The 15546-nt window shown below is 43.4% G+C and overlaps 1 protein-coding gene across 3 annotated transcripts in view; it reads left to right on the forward strand.

Annotated features, from left to right (window-relative positions):
- mino (glycerol-3-phosphate acyltransferase mino) overlaps positions 1-15546 on the forward strand; it is a 77892-nt gene that overhangs the window by 27408 nt on the left and 34938 nt on the right. Inside the window, exons 2-3 of one of the 3 annotated variants that reach the window (XM_069506848.1) lie at positions 5611-6014; positions 8827-8968. In XM_069506848.1, the coding sequence (XP_069362949.1) occupies positions 5905-6014; positions 8827-8968 (252 nt within the window). In that variant the 5' untranslated portion in view covers positions 5611-5904. Of the gene's footprint in view, positions 1-5168; positions 6015-8826; positions 8969-15546 lie in introns of those variants that run through there. The other 2 variants (XM_069506847.1, XM_069506850.1) reach the window with 2 other exon arrangements.

Consider the following 15546-nt stretch of genomic DNA (forward strand, 5'->3'; position numbering starts at 1 on the left):
GTATGAAAGTCCTATGTTTTTGAAGTTAGAGACATGAAAATTGGCATTTAGGTATTCTGGGTTCCGTGCCTTAAGGTGAGACTAAGTGAGTAGGTAAGTGCGGCCTTTTGCAGCGGGAAAATTTCAGACCCATGAGAAACCAGAAATATTACGCGGACGAAGTCGCGGGCATCTGCTAGTTAATTTATATAATACAAGTAGCCTATGTGCTTCCCCGGGATGCAAGCTATCTCTGTACCAAATTTCATCAAAATCGTTTGAACGGATTGGCCGTGAAAAGCTAGCAGACAGACAGACATACTTTCGCATTTATAATATTAGTGTGGATAGTATGGATTTCAGTTATATTCGCATAATAGTTACGTATTCATATAATTAACTCAGCTGCATGCATTATGAAAATTTCCGAGACTGATATTGCGATCGCTTGATCCCTAATCTTTCACCCTACATATACATTATACAGATTTGTTTATGTTTATATCAATGTGATAATTATTATTAGCATGTAGGTATCAACCACAATCACAACTGTAGCTAAGTAATTAGTTATCTTCGAGTTTCGTGTCGTGTAATAATTAACCTTTAATTTGAAATCGTAGAGTCCAATTATTTGTTACAACTTACAAGAACAAGTGTATCAATGTTTGGTTTTGTAAACACTTACTATCGTTTCGTCCTTTTGATTAAAAAATAGTGGTCTTTAGTTTTCATTTGCTATAGCATATTTTGCTTTTAATTATTCTGTGAAATTTTATTGCAGAATTTTTCGCTTTCACTTGGAATTAGGTTTTTAAAAATCCCGTGGGAACTCTTTGATTTTCCGGGATAAAAAGTAGCATATGTGTTAATCCAGGGTATAATCTATCTCCACCCGCCACAGAACACCCCCAACTCGCCCGCAGCGGTTTAGTGGCTGGCTGTGCGGGGCTTTCCCTCCCCGATTGCCATCTCGACTTGTCGTGTACCATACGCGGTCTCTATCATCTACTCAAGGTAATAATATTACCAACACATGATATAACAAGGTAATTATTATATTATAATAATTGGAACTCAGTGCAGATTTAGTATATTTTGTTAACCTTCATTTTAATTTAAACTTTCATCATTATAATATGAGGTTTAACAGGTTAGCTGAAGTATGAATAATCGCGAGCTACATCGCACATCGGTCCATAGCATGATTGCGTGAACAACTAACCTCCGGACCTTTATTACGTACTATTACCCATATCATTTATTAGTAAGATAGTTATAATTATATTGTTATTACTTATTACTAATGAGCTGAAGCATTATTAATTAATTGCCGAGTTTGTGCGACGATTAATAAGGTTATTAAAATTCAAGCATTGTTTAGTTGATCATTATTTATATCTTATATTCTAAAAATAATGTCTTTCATATACAGTCATCTCCCCAAATTAAAAATTATATCTACATGGAGTATTTTTAGGTCCATGACCTAAATCAATTTTTTTTAATTTATGTTGGCCAAATGCGTATATTGTAGTTGTTATGACAAGTCAAGACTTTATAGTGCGCACAAAACAAGTAGTCCAATCTGAACATAAGGCGTATTGGCCTAAGACTAAGAGCCAGCGCGTGCCAGACCTTCCTTGTTTTATGAAAGCTGAAAGTTGCTCTGCGTATTCTCCCGAACACTTGTTTGGATCATGGTTGGGAGATAACATAACAGGTAACAAAGGCGTAAAAAAATCTTAAGTCAAAGTATAAAGTCTGTTTTATATTTTCTTCGGAGTAGTATTAGAAATCACGACATGCATTGCCAGACACTAAGTATGGTGGCAAGTTAGCAACCTCCGGCCTGACACCTTTAAAGGTGTCTGGCAGGGGGTTACTACACAAAATATCAAACAAATCAACATCAATGGTTGCCACCATACTAAGTGTCTGGCAATGCATGACGTGATTTCTAATACTACTTATTCTAAAGAAAATGAAAAAAATACTTTCTACTTTGACGTAAGATTTTTTACACTTTTATTACCTGTTATCTCCCAAAGCTACCATGATCCAAACAAACATCCCAAACGTTCCTGCCAGTGTTCGGGAGAATACGCTGAGCAAATTGCAGCTTTCATAAAATAAGGAAGGTGTGGCACTCGCTGGCTCTTAGGCCATAATTATAAGTGTGATAATTTTGATGTTGACCTTGATTTATTTGTTTTTAGGGTTCCGTACCTCAAAAGGAAAAACGGAAACCTTATAGGATCACTTTGTTGTCTGTCTGTCGGTCTGTCAAGAAACCTACAGGACAGTTCCCGTTGACTTAGGATCATGAAATTTGGCAGGTAGTAGGTCTTATAGCAGACGTTCAGGGAAAAATCTGAAATCCGTTAATTTGTGGTTACATCACACAAAAAAAATTGTGGTAATGAACTAATAATTAGTATTTTCAATTTTCGGAGTAAGATCAAATGGGGTATCATATGAAAGGTCTTCACCTATGCATTCTAAAACAGATTTTTATTTATTTTTATTATGCATCATAGTTTTTGAATTATCGTGCAAAATGTCGAAAAAATACGACTGCAGTACGGAACCCTCGTTGCGCGAGCCTGACTCGCACTTGGTCGGTTTTTAATCAGTTCTGAAATCTTTTTTACCTTGTGATTATGAGTCCAAACTACACAAATATTCCCACTAATACAATAATACATAATTAATACAGGAAATATAACTAATTATAAATATGTTTTTGTTTCCGTGAATCTCTGATACTATGACTCATCAATTTTGAATCTCAATAATAGCAGTCTTTGTTTAGGCTAAAAGTGTTAAAAAAATAACTATTTCAATAGAGAAGGATAAACAAGTCAAAATGAGGTTATTTTTTGTTCTTCAAATAAGATTATGAAAAATTTACGACCAGTTTTAGCAGCAGGTGTTATTATCTATACATAATAATATAATAAAGTGTAGAAAATTAATTATCTAAATATACAGTGTACACTGTACAGTGTAGTTCTCTATATAATAATTAAGCTGCTTATTAATTTGCGTCTTTTTCTGCGAGGAACATTGTGAAAAGGATGGCATGGTGTTTTAACCATTATATTCTACTGATGATAGTATAGTTCTATATAGTTCGCGACAGGTCGACGTGACAAACGGGGTGGGCACGCCGCGCACACCCGCACAGCACATCGCGCTAGCTCAGTGCAGGATAGCTGAGCGGGTGTGCGGGGTGTTCCCAGTCAAGGGCCAACTTGTATCAGAATAAACAAAAAAACAAGAAAAAAACTGAACCTAAAGTTTCGGTGTCATAAATGACTAACCAAGAATTGATTTAGGCTGCTTTTAATAACGGTAGAACAAACGATTTAGTACAGAATTTAAAAAAACCAATTCCACTAGATTCCTCCATCATCAATGAGCACCGATATAATTATAAGAATTTTTCCGCCAACTGTTTTAAAAGACAGGTTTGATAAATTTAATATGGCACAACTTTGACCTGCCAATTTAGTTTAACCAAAGTTCCGTATAGAAACTAATTAGTACCAATGTCACGTAGGATTTTCTCGTTATACATAAAGGTCTTGATGTCACAATATGTTATGTAAAATTTGTGTAAAAGTATGGTTTATACGAAGGCAGTGCGCTGACGCCAGTCCTACTGGCTTGAAAAATAGATGGGCATTCTATTCTCGCCAGCGCTGGCTTGGCTTGAAAAACTGTTTGAAATGAAAAAAATCTTTATTCAAGTAAACTTTCACAAGTACCTTTGAATCGTCGGATGCATCTACCACTGGTTCGGAATGCCTTTCCTACCGAGAAGAACCAGCAAGAAACTCGGCGGTTGCTCTTTTCAAATATTTGATATACAATATTATGCCATGTATAAAAAAAGTATTTGTAGTCCTGTGCGTTGCTGGAACGAGCTGCAGGTCAAATCCACGCTCTTTTATCATTTAGATAATCTTAAATTGTTTAATATGCTTTTTTCAGGAGCATACTTTTAATAGATTTTTTAAACTTGTGTAAAAGGTAAGTCCAAAATAGTTTGCGGAATTTTATTATAAAAGGTTATACAAGGCCAATACCAAGCCAGTGAGACTGGCAGCCAGCAATGGCTTCGTATAAACAACGCTTAACAGTCTCCCGACTCGATTTCTACTGGTAAAGTTTTATCTGGGATAGGAAGTCTAAACACCATGCCTTGTACATAAGTTTAGTTCATTTCAATGATTTTACTTGTAAATATTTAAGCATAAAATCCTTCCTAAACAGTCTTTGCTGCTGCACATTCATTTACTATCGCTGTTTTAACAATTGCCCTTTGATCACATAGGCAGGTACTACTATACAGTAACAATATGCCTTTGTTGCATCCCAACTGATACCATCTATCACGCCAACTATAGTGCAACGGTTATTAGTTTATCGGCAATCATTTAGGTCGTTCGTAATAATTATTGCTATAGTTCAGTGAGTTAGTGTCAGTTTAATCTATCACGCCAATGTTGCACCTTCCAGGGGTGGTGTTTATTGTTTATAGTTTATGTAAAGCAACTACACATGACCCAACTTTCATCGCCACCAACATCATCATCTCAAGTAGATCGGTAGCCGACTTTGTTCTTGTAATTGGTTTGCTAATTGACTTGACTCAGTCCATGATAAATTACTGTAATAAGTCTTTCAACTTATTTGCCGCTGGGTACACCTACCGGGAGAGTACTTTTTTTTCAAACTTCAATAAAATTACTCAAAATGGTACAATTTATATTTTGTATTTTCATTTTCTTTGCATTTGATACTCTGCCAACAATTTCTTTTAATAGTAATTATTAATTTTGAGTGCATTCTGATTTTTGACATAACCGGCTCTGAATGTCCGTTACTATAAGCTCTATTATATGCCCTAATTATAGTGATGATTTTCTACTCTACTCTCTACTACCTACTTTTGTTGATGCTCTTTTGTGTCAGCAGTCAGACTTTAGTTGGGCTGGAAGTTGGGTTATTTTTGTTTCTTAATGCCCGTTACTATATGTGTCTTTATTACAGTGATGATTTTATACTCTACTCTCTACTGCGAATACCTACTTTTGTTGGTGCTCGTCTGTGTCAGCAGTCAGATTTCAGTTGGGTTAGAAGTTGGCTTATGTGTAGATGCCTATTTCGTGAGTTAGTGCCGCTTTATCTATCACGCGAGTACTCTGCACTTGCAAGGGTGATGCTGATAGTGTGATGTACTCGCTAGCGTCGAACGCGTTCGCTAAATGCTCAATTATTTTATTATTGCGTATCGTTCGGCTCGCACAGTTCAGCTTCGGCTGTCAAAGCGGTGACACGTACCGGTAATCGGTATTCTGTATCGGTATATTTATCGCGTATTGAATTAATTAATAACGTTATTTATTTTAACCATCGTAATATTATTAGCTTTAATGTTTAGACTAATTGAATTCGGACATTTAATTTTCATATTTAAAGGGACTGCGTTGATCTGATATTTTGATTTCTAAATAAATATCAAAAATATTTTGGTAAAGAATTTGGTTGAATTTACGGGACAGATTCTCTTAGATTTATGGAAAGGGAAATCGGAAATTAATTAAACTATTACATTTAAAGGGACTGCATAAATGTTTGATTGCTAAATATTATCAAGAGTTAGTGTGCGGTGGATTTTGTCTATCAAAATTTCGTTCCAAAGTGACCGTTCGGGTGTGTTAAATGGTACTGGTGATGTGAGACTTGGTGCCATGGATACGATGCTGAACGTGTGGACGGTGGTGGAGAATGTGCGGGTGGCCAGCAGCGCCGCCGAGATGGCCATCTTCACTGCCATACTCTATTGGTTCTTTACCTCCAGGTATGTGAAGTTCGGGTGTGATAAATGGTACTGGTGATGTGAGACTTGGTGCCATGGATACGATGCTGAACGTGTGGACGGTGGTGGAGAATGTGCGGGTGGCCAGCAGCGCCGCCGAGATGGCCATCTTCACTGCCATACTCTATTGGTTCTTTACCTCCAGGTATGTGAAGTTCGGGTGTGATAAATGGTACTGGTGATGTGAGACTTGGTGCCATGGAAACTTTTTTTTATTTTATTTTATTTTGTTTATTTGAAAGTAATCAACAGCGTAAATACATAATAATTATTTAAATTTAAATCTAGGTATAACAGAAGGCCAAAAGAGATTACTTAAAATTATAATTAAACTATTTTAACAGAATAGAGTTAGAATAAATGTAGGTATATACAATAATAAAATAAAATTACAACAGTGTGTGTATGATTGTATGTGTGTGTGTATGCGTGTGTGAGTGTGTGCTTATGAGTATGTGTGAGCGTGTGTGCATGTGTGTGTGTGTGTAAATGGGAGTGTATGATTGCATGCATATTTAGATGTTAGCTACTTTTTTTTTTGTTTTACGATGATAGTTTCTTAATTCCTTTTTAAATTTATTGTTTGATAGGTAAAATAAAAAACTTGGTGACATGGATACGATGCTGAATGCGGGGACGGTGATGGAGAACGTATGGGTGGCCAACAGTGCTGCTGAGACGGCCATCTTCACTGCCATACTAAAAAAAACGGCCAAGTGTGAATCAGATTCGCTCAGCGAGGGTTCCGTACTCGGATATTTTTGACATTTTGCACGATAAATCAAAAACTAAGTACTAGGTTTACATAAAAATAAAAATAAAAATCTGTTTTAGAATGTACAGGTAAAGCCCTTTTAAATACTATATTTGTTCATGAACACATTTTAATTTTTATTTGTGACGTAACCACAAATTCACGGTTTTCGGATTTTTCCCTTTACTTGTGCTATAAGACCTACCTTACCTACCTGCCAAATTTCATGATTCTAGGTGAACGGGAAATACCCTATAGGTTTTCTTGACAGACACGACGGACGGACAGACATACAGACACCGAAGTAATCCTATAAGGGTTCCTTTTTTCCTTTTGAGGTACGGAACCCTAACAACGGTCAAGTTCGAGTCTTACTCACACATGAAGGGTTCCGTACCATCGTATGATCGTACAAGATTTATATTCTTATGTATGTACTTTTTATTAATTTTTATTCTGCGGCGGCAATAAAAATACACACAGAAAATTTCAAACAAGTAGGTATCAATTTATTTCGGTTCACGAGTTTCAGCCCGCTGACAAACAGACAGACAGACGGAAGGACGGACGGAAGGCTTAGCTGAATAGCTGAACCGATTTCGCTAATTCTTTTTTAATAATATTTATTGAAATACGAGTATGGGTCTTAGGGAGAGAAAAATTTAAAAAATTAAAACATCGACTATTCGGACCCATCGAAGTTCGCCGGGTCAGCTAGTGGGTAATAAAATTAATTGCGCCTCATATTTTAATTGAGTCACAAATTGCGTAATATGATCCTTTGCCGCTAATATCTTAAAACAGGTGTTTGAGAAAAGTTTTACTTTTAGTACTCTAGTTTGTCCACCTGTTTTATTACAAAATAAATTGAATTTTAAGAACCGTATGAGACACGGCATAATGGATATTAGGTTACACACTCGTGAGTGGTAAAACCTCGCCTACGGCTCGCGCTTCTTACCATTCCTATAATAACATATCATAATGTAGGTAAATTTCCGATATGTTTGGTCCATGGCCTATGCACTGTTTGTGTTATGTAATATTACCTACTTAGATAATAATATTATTATGTATTTTATAGTTTACAGTTGTTAAACACATAAGTATCATAATGTTTGCTTAAATAACTATGTATTTATTTTATGCTCTTTAAGTATTAGCACTGAGTTTAAAAGCATAAAATGAGAAAATCAACAAATGTATATATAGATATAATCCACATACCTTATACCTACATATAAGTGTGTGTGTGTGGAATTCATAGTAAAAATAGGGGCTTCTTTAGAGGCCAATTCAAACGACATGTGTCGTATTCAACCTTTATACAATGCATTAAGGTTGTGTATGACACATGTCGTCTGAATCGTCCTCTAAATCGTCCTCTAAAGAAGCCCCTATCTTCACTATGAATTTCGGAGTTAAAAACGTAAATCTCAAACCACTGAATCTAGAAGTATCAGCTTCTAAATACAGTCGTGTGCAGAGTATTGCATTCAGGTTCTCTTAATACCGTGGACCCTCAGAAGAGACTGAGAAATTCCAACAGGATCGTCAAAAACCTAAATCCACGCGGCAAAGTCCCTTGAAAGGAATAAAAAAACCTTGCAAACCACTACTGCAGTGTGCATGATTTCTATAAGTCCCGCAAATTGCTATTGCGCTGGAACCATGTCTCATTAACAGCGAAATGACGTCATTTGACGTCATATTTAAGTAAAAATATATAATTTGTTGGTCCGCCCCTTGAAAAAACCCATGTTGTAATCTATGGGAACACCGCCGAAGGGAGTGTTTGAATCCACAGTTTGCATGTGCGTGGAAAAAAGGATCTGGCACAACGGGTGGTCGAAGTGCACCAGACATCCGAGTGGTGAGGGTGGAATTGTTTGCGGTACAACAATTCTGAAAGCATTAGGTATAGCGCAAAGGGCGATGTAAACCTCTTGCTATTCTATTCCTGTCTTAAGCCGCGATTGTCTTCTTAACAAACCAGTGTTTCATCATGCTCAGAACTCTGTTGGCGCTGGTCCACAACCACAGCACCAGGGATGCGCATGAATGTAAAAAACAGTATTCTGGCGTCAGCAAACATCTCGGATGCGTTACAGAGTAACACGTCCGTCATGGAGGACGTAACATTCCCTAATGTTACTAGCCCCGATTTTCTTCATAATAAACAAACATTTTCCTTTTGTTTCAGCCGTGTAGCTGATATGCTGGAAGTGGTGGGGGAGCGAGTGGGGGGTTGGTGCGGTCGCGACTCCAGCTCGCTGCGGCAGGCGGTGCGCGCGCGCCGGAGGCACAATGCGGATGTCTACGCTAAGCTGGACGCTGAATATGCGGTGAGATATTCTTCTTCTTGATATTATAAGCCTCAATAGCTCAACGGCTAAAGGAGTGGACTGAAAACCGAAAGGTCGACGGTTCAAACCCCGCCCGTTGCACTATTGTCGTACCTACTTCTAGCACAAGCTTGACGCTTAGTTGGAGAGGAAAGGGGAAGTCATTTAACATGGCTAATATTCTTTTAAATAAATAAAAAATGCTGGAAGTGGTGGGGAAACGGGTGGGAGGTTGGTACGGTCGCGACTCCAGCTCGAGCAGGGATCTAAGGTATGGAACATTTATCAGGGCTCAAGTTGCTGTCCGTATGCTATGAAAACATCTGGTACATATTATAACACAGTACTGTGACTGACCGCACAGCTTAAACTGGACCTAGATATATTGAAGAAGGAAATATTCATTGAGTACGGGTACGAGTTGAGTAGGGGCACAGTCAGAAAGGATTTTGAGGAATTCCAACGGGATGTCTAGGAAAACTTAACGAGAATAAAGTTGCGGGAAACGGCTAGTAACTATATGAGTTAATAATAATATTCTTGCAAGGCTCAACCTCGCACCGGAAGACGCAGTGTTGGAAGACCCCCCACTAGGTGGACGGACGACATCAGACGAGTCACAGGGAGACGCTAGATTCAGGCGGCTCAAGACCGTGGCGTGTGATAGTCGCTACAAGTGACCTATCTCCAGCAGTAGACGTCTATCGGTGGATGATGATGATTGATGATAAAGGTTCATTGAGTTGTACACATTGATTAGTAGGCATAGTCCTGTAGGGCGATTATCTAAAACCTGCATCAATCATTATTATAATCTCAATTGTTCTGATTGTGTGAATTTGTGCCATTCTTGTTGCAACAATACATTGTAGCCAATAGTGAGCGAGCGTTAACCAATCAGAGATGATTGCGATCGTGACATTGTAGCTGTCATCAAGGGCGTCGCCAAGGGGGGGCAGGGAGGGGCAGCTGCCCCCCCCTAGAGATTCTAAAAAAGTTGCCAAATATAATGCAACCAAAGTCCTAAGTATTTGAGTTGATTTGTGTTCAGGACGGTGCCTGAACGTGCACTGATTCCTATCAGTCGGGTTGTCTCTTTACTTTACCATGCACACATGCGTGGGGGAGGCGAAATAAAAGTCCAATTGTGCCGGAAGAACCGCCGCCCCTGTCGTCGATGGCTCGTCTGCAGAGCGCTTCTGCTCTGTTAGTCTTGCTCGTACCGCTGCCGCCGCGAGAATGACGGACGTCGTTTTGTGTTGTTTCGGATTGACTATGCTGCGTAGGCCCTACTGGCCGCTACAGCGTCACCGGGGGGGTTGGCGAGCGCGAAGCTCCGCCTGGGGGTGAGCCCTAGGGCTCGAAGAAATAATACGAGAGGTCGGGGGGCAACGTCCTCCTAAGGGCGCCTCCTGTGAGGCTCGGACCACGGCTTAGGATGACGTTGGGATGGGTGGAGTTGTCGGTTTTGTTGGTTAGTCCGTACGCCCCCGAGGCCGTGGCGTGAGCCCACGTCCGGGTGACGTTAGAAATCGGGGACCTCGTCTTCGCCGGCGAAGACGCTGTGATGAGGTTGAATTGTGTAGCCCTACGAGATAGGGTGCATTGTCGGTCATGATTTGATCGTCGGGGTCATTAAGGACGTGCTTAGGGCGTCTTTTATCTGGGGGGTCGTTTCGGTCAGGGGTGTAAGTCGCTGCCTCAACTATTAGGGGGTTGGGGTGTCTAATGGCTTTCTCAAAATAATTTTTGGAAAGCTGTTTAAAGTAATGAGCTATTGTCGGGAGTTGGAGGTCTCTGTGGAGGTCCACGTTGCGCATGTACCACGGGGAGCCAGTGGCCGTACGCATAAACTTATTCTGTAGGACTTGGAGAGGTTTGAGAGAGGAGGGCGGCAGGTGTGCAAATGCAACACAGGCATAAGACATTATTGGGCGGATGCACGTTTTGTATAGCGTGACTTTGTGTCGAAGTGACATTTTGCTCTTTGCGCAAATCATGGGGTAAAGACGGGAGAGCACATACGCTGCGTTCTTGCGGACTCTACGAATGTGCGCGGCGAAGCTCATCTTGTCATCAAAGGTTACACCCAAGTACTTGGTATTAGTTTGCCAGGGAATGGGGCGGTCGTAAAGAGTTATTTCAGTCTGTCGAAGTTTGTATTGTGATTTCCTTTTGGACTTTTGAAAGAGCACTGCTGCGCTTTTCTCCGGGTTAACCTCTATCCTCCAAAGGCGGAACCAGTGGCCTAGGCTACTGACTGCCTTTTGGAGTCGAGCTTTAACGTTCCGGTAGTTTAAGTCGGAGCTATATAGAGCGGTGTCATCCGCGAACTGGGCTATATGAACATGAGGGGATCTGGGAATGTCGCTGGTGTACAGCGCGTACAAAAGTGGCGAGAGCAGGGAGCCCTGAGGGACTCCTGCTCGGAGAGGTCTTGGGGAGGATAGGGTCCCATCCAGACGGTAGCGAAAAGTTCGATTGGTGAGAAATTCTCGTAGTAAACGTACGAGTCTTTCGGGCACGCCTAGATGGTAAAGCTTGTAGATCAAGCCGGCGTGCCACACCTTGTCGAAGGCTTTGGCTACATCGAAGAAGAGGGCTCCCGTTGGGATACCTCTCGTTTTGAATCGGTTGAAGCCGAGAAGGATGTGCTCCGTGAGGCGGTGCACTTGATGAACACATGAGTGTCTGGTTCGAAAGCCAAATTGCTCGTCGTTGAGGAGGTTTTTCTCCTCTACGACGGACCTAAGTCGATTAAGGATCACTTTCTCATACACCTTGCCAAGGGTGTTGAGCAAACTAATGGGGCGGTAGCTAGTAGGGAGGTTCCTAGGTTTCCCTGGCTTGGGGATGCCTATAACGGTAGCTTCTTTCCACCTGTCGGGGAAGGAGCATCCTGCCATGAGGGTGTTAAAAATTACAACCAGGAGGTTGATTAATACGTCAGGGAGTAACTTTAGAGTTTTGTTATTAATAGAGTCGGGGCCTGGGGCTTTTTTGGCGTGAAATTCTTTGATAATTTGACGAACTTCGCCGCTATTTGTCGGGAGGATTGGATCGCCATCTGGGGCGGAAGAGAAGATAGATGCTAGTTTGTTTTCGACTAGTTCTATGTGGGACTTGTCTACAGAGATGGTGCTCGGGGAGCATTGGGCTTCTAGGCTATCAGCCAAGCATTCGGCCTTATCGACATCTTCAAAGGCGGGTGGTTGATTGGGACGTAAAAGCGGAGGAGTGGCCGAGACAGGGTCGGCTTTGAGAGCTCTCGCCAGGCTGTAGTAGGCTACATGCGATGGCTTGAGCTCACTCAGCTTCCTGTCCCATTGTTCGTCGCGGAGTTCGGCAAGGCGAGCCTTTACCTCCCTCTGGGCTCGCCAGAGTTCTCTCCGGTTGTCGGCGTTAGGACATGCGTCATGGGCTCTACGTTTAGCGTTTTTGATGGTGATGAGCTCTCTGGCGTCGTCCGGCAACTGTCGACGGGTGAAACCGTTCGGCATCTGTCGGGAGCAGGCGCTTAGAGCATCGCGGATATGATTAGTAAGGTGCAGTGAGGCTGCATGCGCTTCATCTAGACTACCTATAATGTCAGGAATTTGAGAGATGTGCACAGAGTCTATAGACTTAAGATGCTCTGAGAGCTTCTTGAAGTCAATGACTGTTTTGGTCGGGGGGGCCGCGGTGGGCGGGGGTCCTAGCCGCATTAGGACGGGACGGTGGTCTGAACCTAGCTCGGACAGCACCTCCAAAGGACTCACCTGAAGGGCGATGTTCTTTAGAAGAGCTATATCGAGTATGTCCGGTCTGTCTGTTGAATTGTCGGTCATTGGGTAACGAGTCGGTGTGTCAGGTGCTATAACTATGAAGTTAAGATCGGGGCGGTGCGTCAGTCTTTCGAGTTGGCGTCCTCGTGTGTTCGGGGAGCGGCAATTCCAACTTTGATGTTTGGCGTTAAGGTCTCCGGCCACGATAACGGAGTCTCCTAATGAGAGAAGTGCGCGGATGTCACTTTCTAACAGATCTTTCGAGGGAGAGAGATAGACGGATGCTAGTATGACCGACGGATGGCCAGTCATACTCACCTGACATATGGAGGCTTCCATATTGGTTAGTTGTGGAGGATCGAGAGGAGTGCAGTGAAGAGCCCTTCTGTAGTATATGGCAGTGCCACCCTTAGCAGTGGCCCTGTCGTTTCTGACTATATTAAAATTAGCAATTCGGGGATTACTTCTACTAGGTTTCAAGAAGGTCTCTTGCACTAGGAGAATGTCGGTTTGATGTGCACATACAAATTCGCGGACTTCGTCCATTTGGTCGATAAGGCCGTTCGCGTTGTAGAACGCGACTACTAAGGAGTGGGGTTTTAATCTACCTTTGGTCGTACTATCCATTATGGGTTGCTTTAAGGTTATTAATGGAGATGAGCAGACCCAAGTGTTGGGTAATAGCTAATTTGGGATCCTTCCTGAAGGTCCGGGCGAAAACTTCCATCTCCACTATATCAATAGAGGCGAGGACAGTTTCGATTAAGTGGAGATTATCCGCAGCGTTAGTCGCCGCGGATGAATGGAGAGAAGGCTCTGCTTGGGGCTGGGGCGTAGGCGCGGAAGCCTTTACCGGGGCTGATTGGGCGGGCTTGGCCGGGGCTGATTGGGCGGGCTTGGCCGGGGCTGGTTGGGCGGGCTTTGGCGCAGGAGGGTTAGCCCTGGGAAGGGGTTTTTCCCATGCGTTGGTGGCCGGAGCCGGCGCAGGGACGAATTTCTGGGCGGGTTGGGGAGCTGCAGCAGGTTTGCGGCCGGCCGGTTTGACCCTTCGCTTTTGCTCCTTGGGGGCTTTAGGGCATCCGCGATAATTCGCGGTGTGCCCTTGAGCCCTGCAAAGAACACAGCTCGGGGGTTCCTCGGTAGGTTGCTTCCTGGGGCAGTCGGAGGTGCCGTGGTCCCCTAGGCACTTAACGCACCTGGGGTGGGCGAAACAATTCCTTGCGGAATGGCCGTACATCTGGCAGCGATGGCACTGGCCCATCCTGCCGCGGTTACGGGGGGGCTCTATTTTAAGACCCGTGAGGCGACACACCGATGTGATGTTATTGATTTTCTTACCCGCGGGGGTAAGTTCGAGGGTAACGAGCACCATCTCGTAGGGGGCTTTGGTTCTAGGATGGTACATCCTGTGAACCTCTAGTACTGGCAGCTCCTGGGAAAGGAGGTCTGTCTTTATGTGGTCGGTGTTCAGCTCCTTCGGAAGGCCGCGAATGACTACGCGTAAAACGCGTTCGTCGGGAAGAGCGTAGGTGTGGAACCCTACATTCTCTTGACGGAGAGTCTTGGTGAGAAGGCGATGGTCGCCTGAAGTTGGGCATTGAACTTTGATGCCCACTGCGGTCGAGCGGGCACTCGTGAAGGAGATACCCTGCTGGTCTAAAAGTGGCAGGATACGCTGCCAGCTCAGTTTCTCTCTAATGAAGAGAGGAGGGACTTTTTCCCTTGGCGGTTCCTCCATGGGGGAGTCTTCAGACTCCTCCTCGGAGGTCGCTTGGGAGGTCGTGGGTTGGTTACCGGGCCCTGAAGGGGCTGCAACGCCCACCTTTTTAGGTGGGTTTGCGTGCGACTTTGAGGCCTTCAGCTTTCGCTTCTGGGCCTTCGTCTGCACCGTCATGAATTCCTCTGTTTCAGAGGAGGCTGGGGACGTTTCGGAGTGAGGCTCCTTGGTCGGGATCGGTTTTTGGGCTGAAGGCCCGGCTGGGGTTTTGGAGTGAGGCTCCTTAGTGTCGGTCGGTGTCACGGTCGGGGTGTCGTCCTCCATGGCCGTGGCCGAGGGAGGAGATGCCGGGGGACGGTCGTAGCGCGTAGGCGTCCGACTCGCATGTACCTTAAATTTCTTAAGGTAGTTGGGGTCTCGGGTCGCGAGGTCGGCGATGAGAGCACTCATGTCGACGTCTTTATAAAATGTCTGGGGGAACTCCGGGCCCTGATGGGGCCCAGGAGCGGGTTGGTCGGGGTGGTTGGGGCCCATAGTGGACCCGGTGGCGCTAAAGGTCCTCCCTGCCAAGGCAGGGAGGTGGGTACCTACGGTGTGGCCCTAATGTGAGTCCCCGCCCTTGGGTGACGGGGGTGTGAACCTATGCTGCGCTTAGACTAGTGTACTCACGGGACCTGGATCCTAGAACTACACTAATACTACACCCAACGCAGGAACAATCCGATGGCACTGATAATGGCACTTGCACTGACACTGGCGAACTCGCGCGAGAGAGTTCAAACCGGTACCGAGAAACGGAGCGCATCAGCAAACGTCCGCACGGGGCGGAAGCCGAGCACGGAATGACGGACGTCGCCCAGGAGGGCTATATTTATACTCGCGGGGCGTACTTACATCGCTATTAACTGTGACGAGCGGTCGACGCAGAGTGGGGTGACTTTATTTGTCATCTCTTTCTATCTATCTGCTGTATCTATCTCTTTCGTACTAATATTTCTCTTTCTATCACCTATGCTTATCGACTATTTACATGCATAATATAACCGTTCCTTAATCCTAATCTTATATTATTGCAATGTAAGCCTTTATTCTTAAAT

The sequence above is a fragment of the Maniola hyperantus genome, chromosome 24 (assembly GCF_902806685.2).
Source record: "Maniola hyperantus chromosome 24, iAphHyp1.2, whole genome shotgun sequence".
Taxonomy (NCBI): domain Eukaryota; kingdom Metazoa; phylum Arthropoda; class Insecta; order Lepidoptera; family Nymphalidae; genus Maniola; species Maniola hyperantus.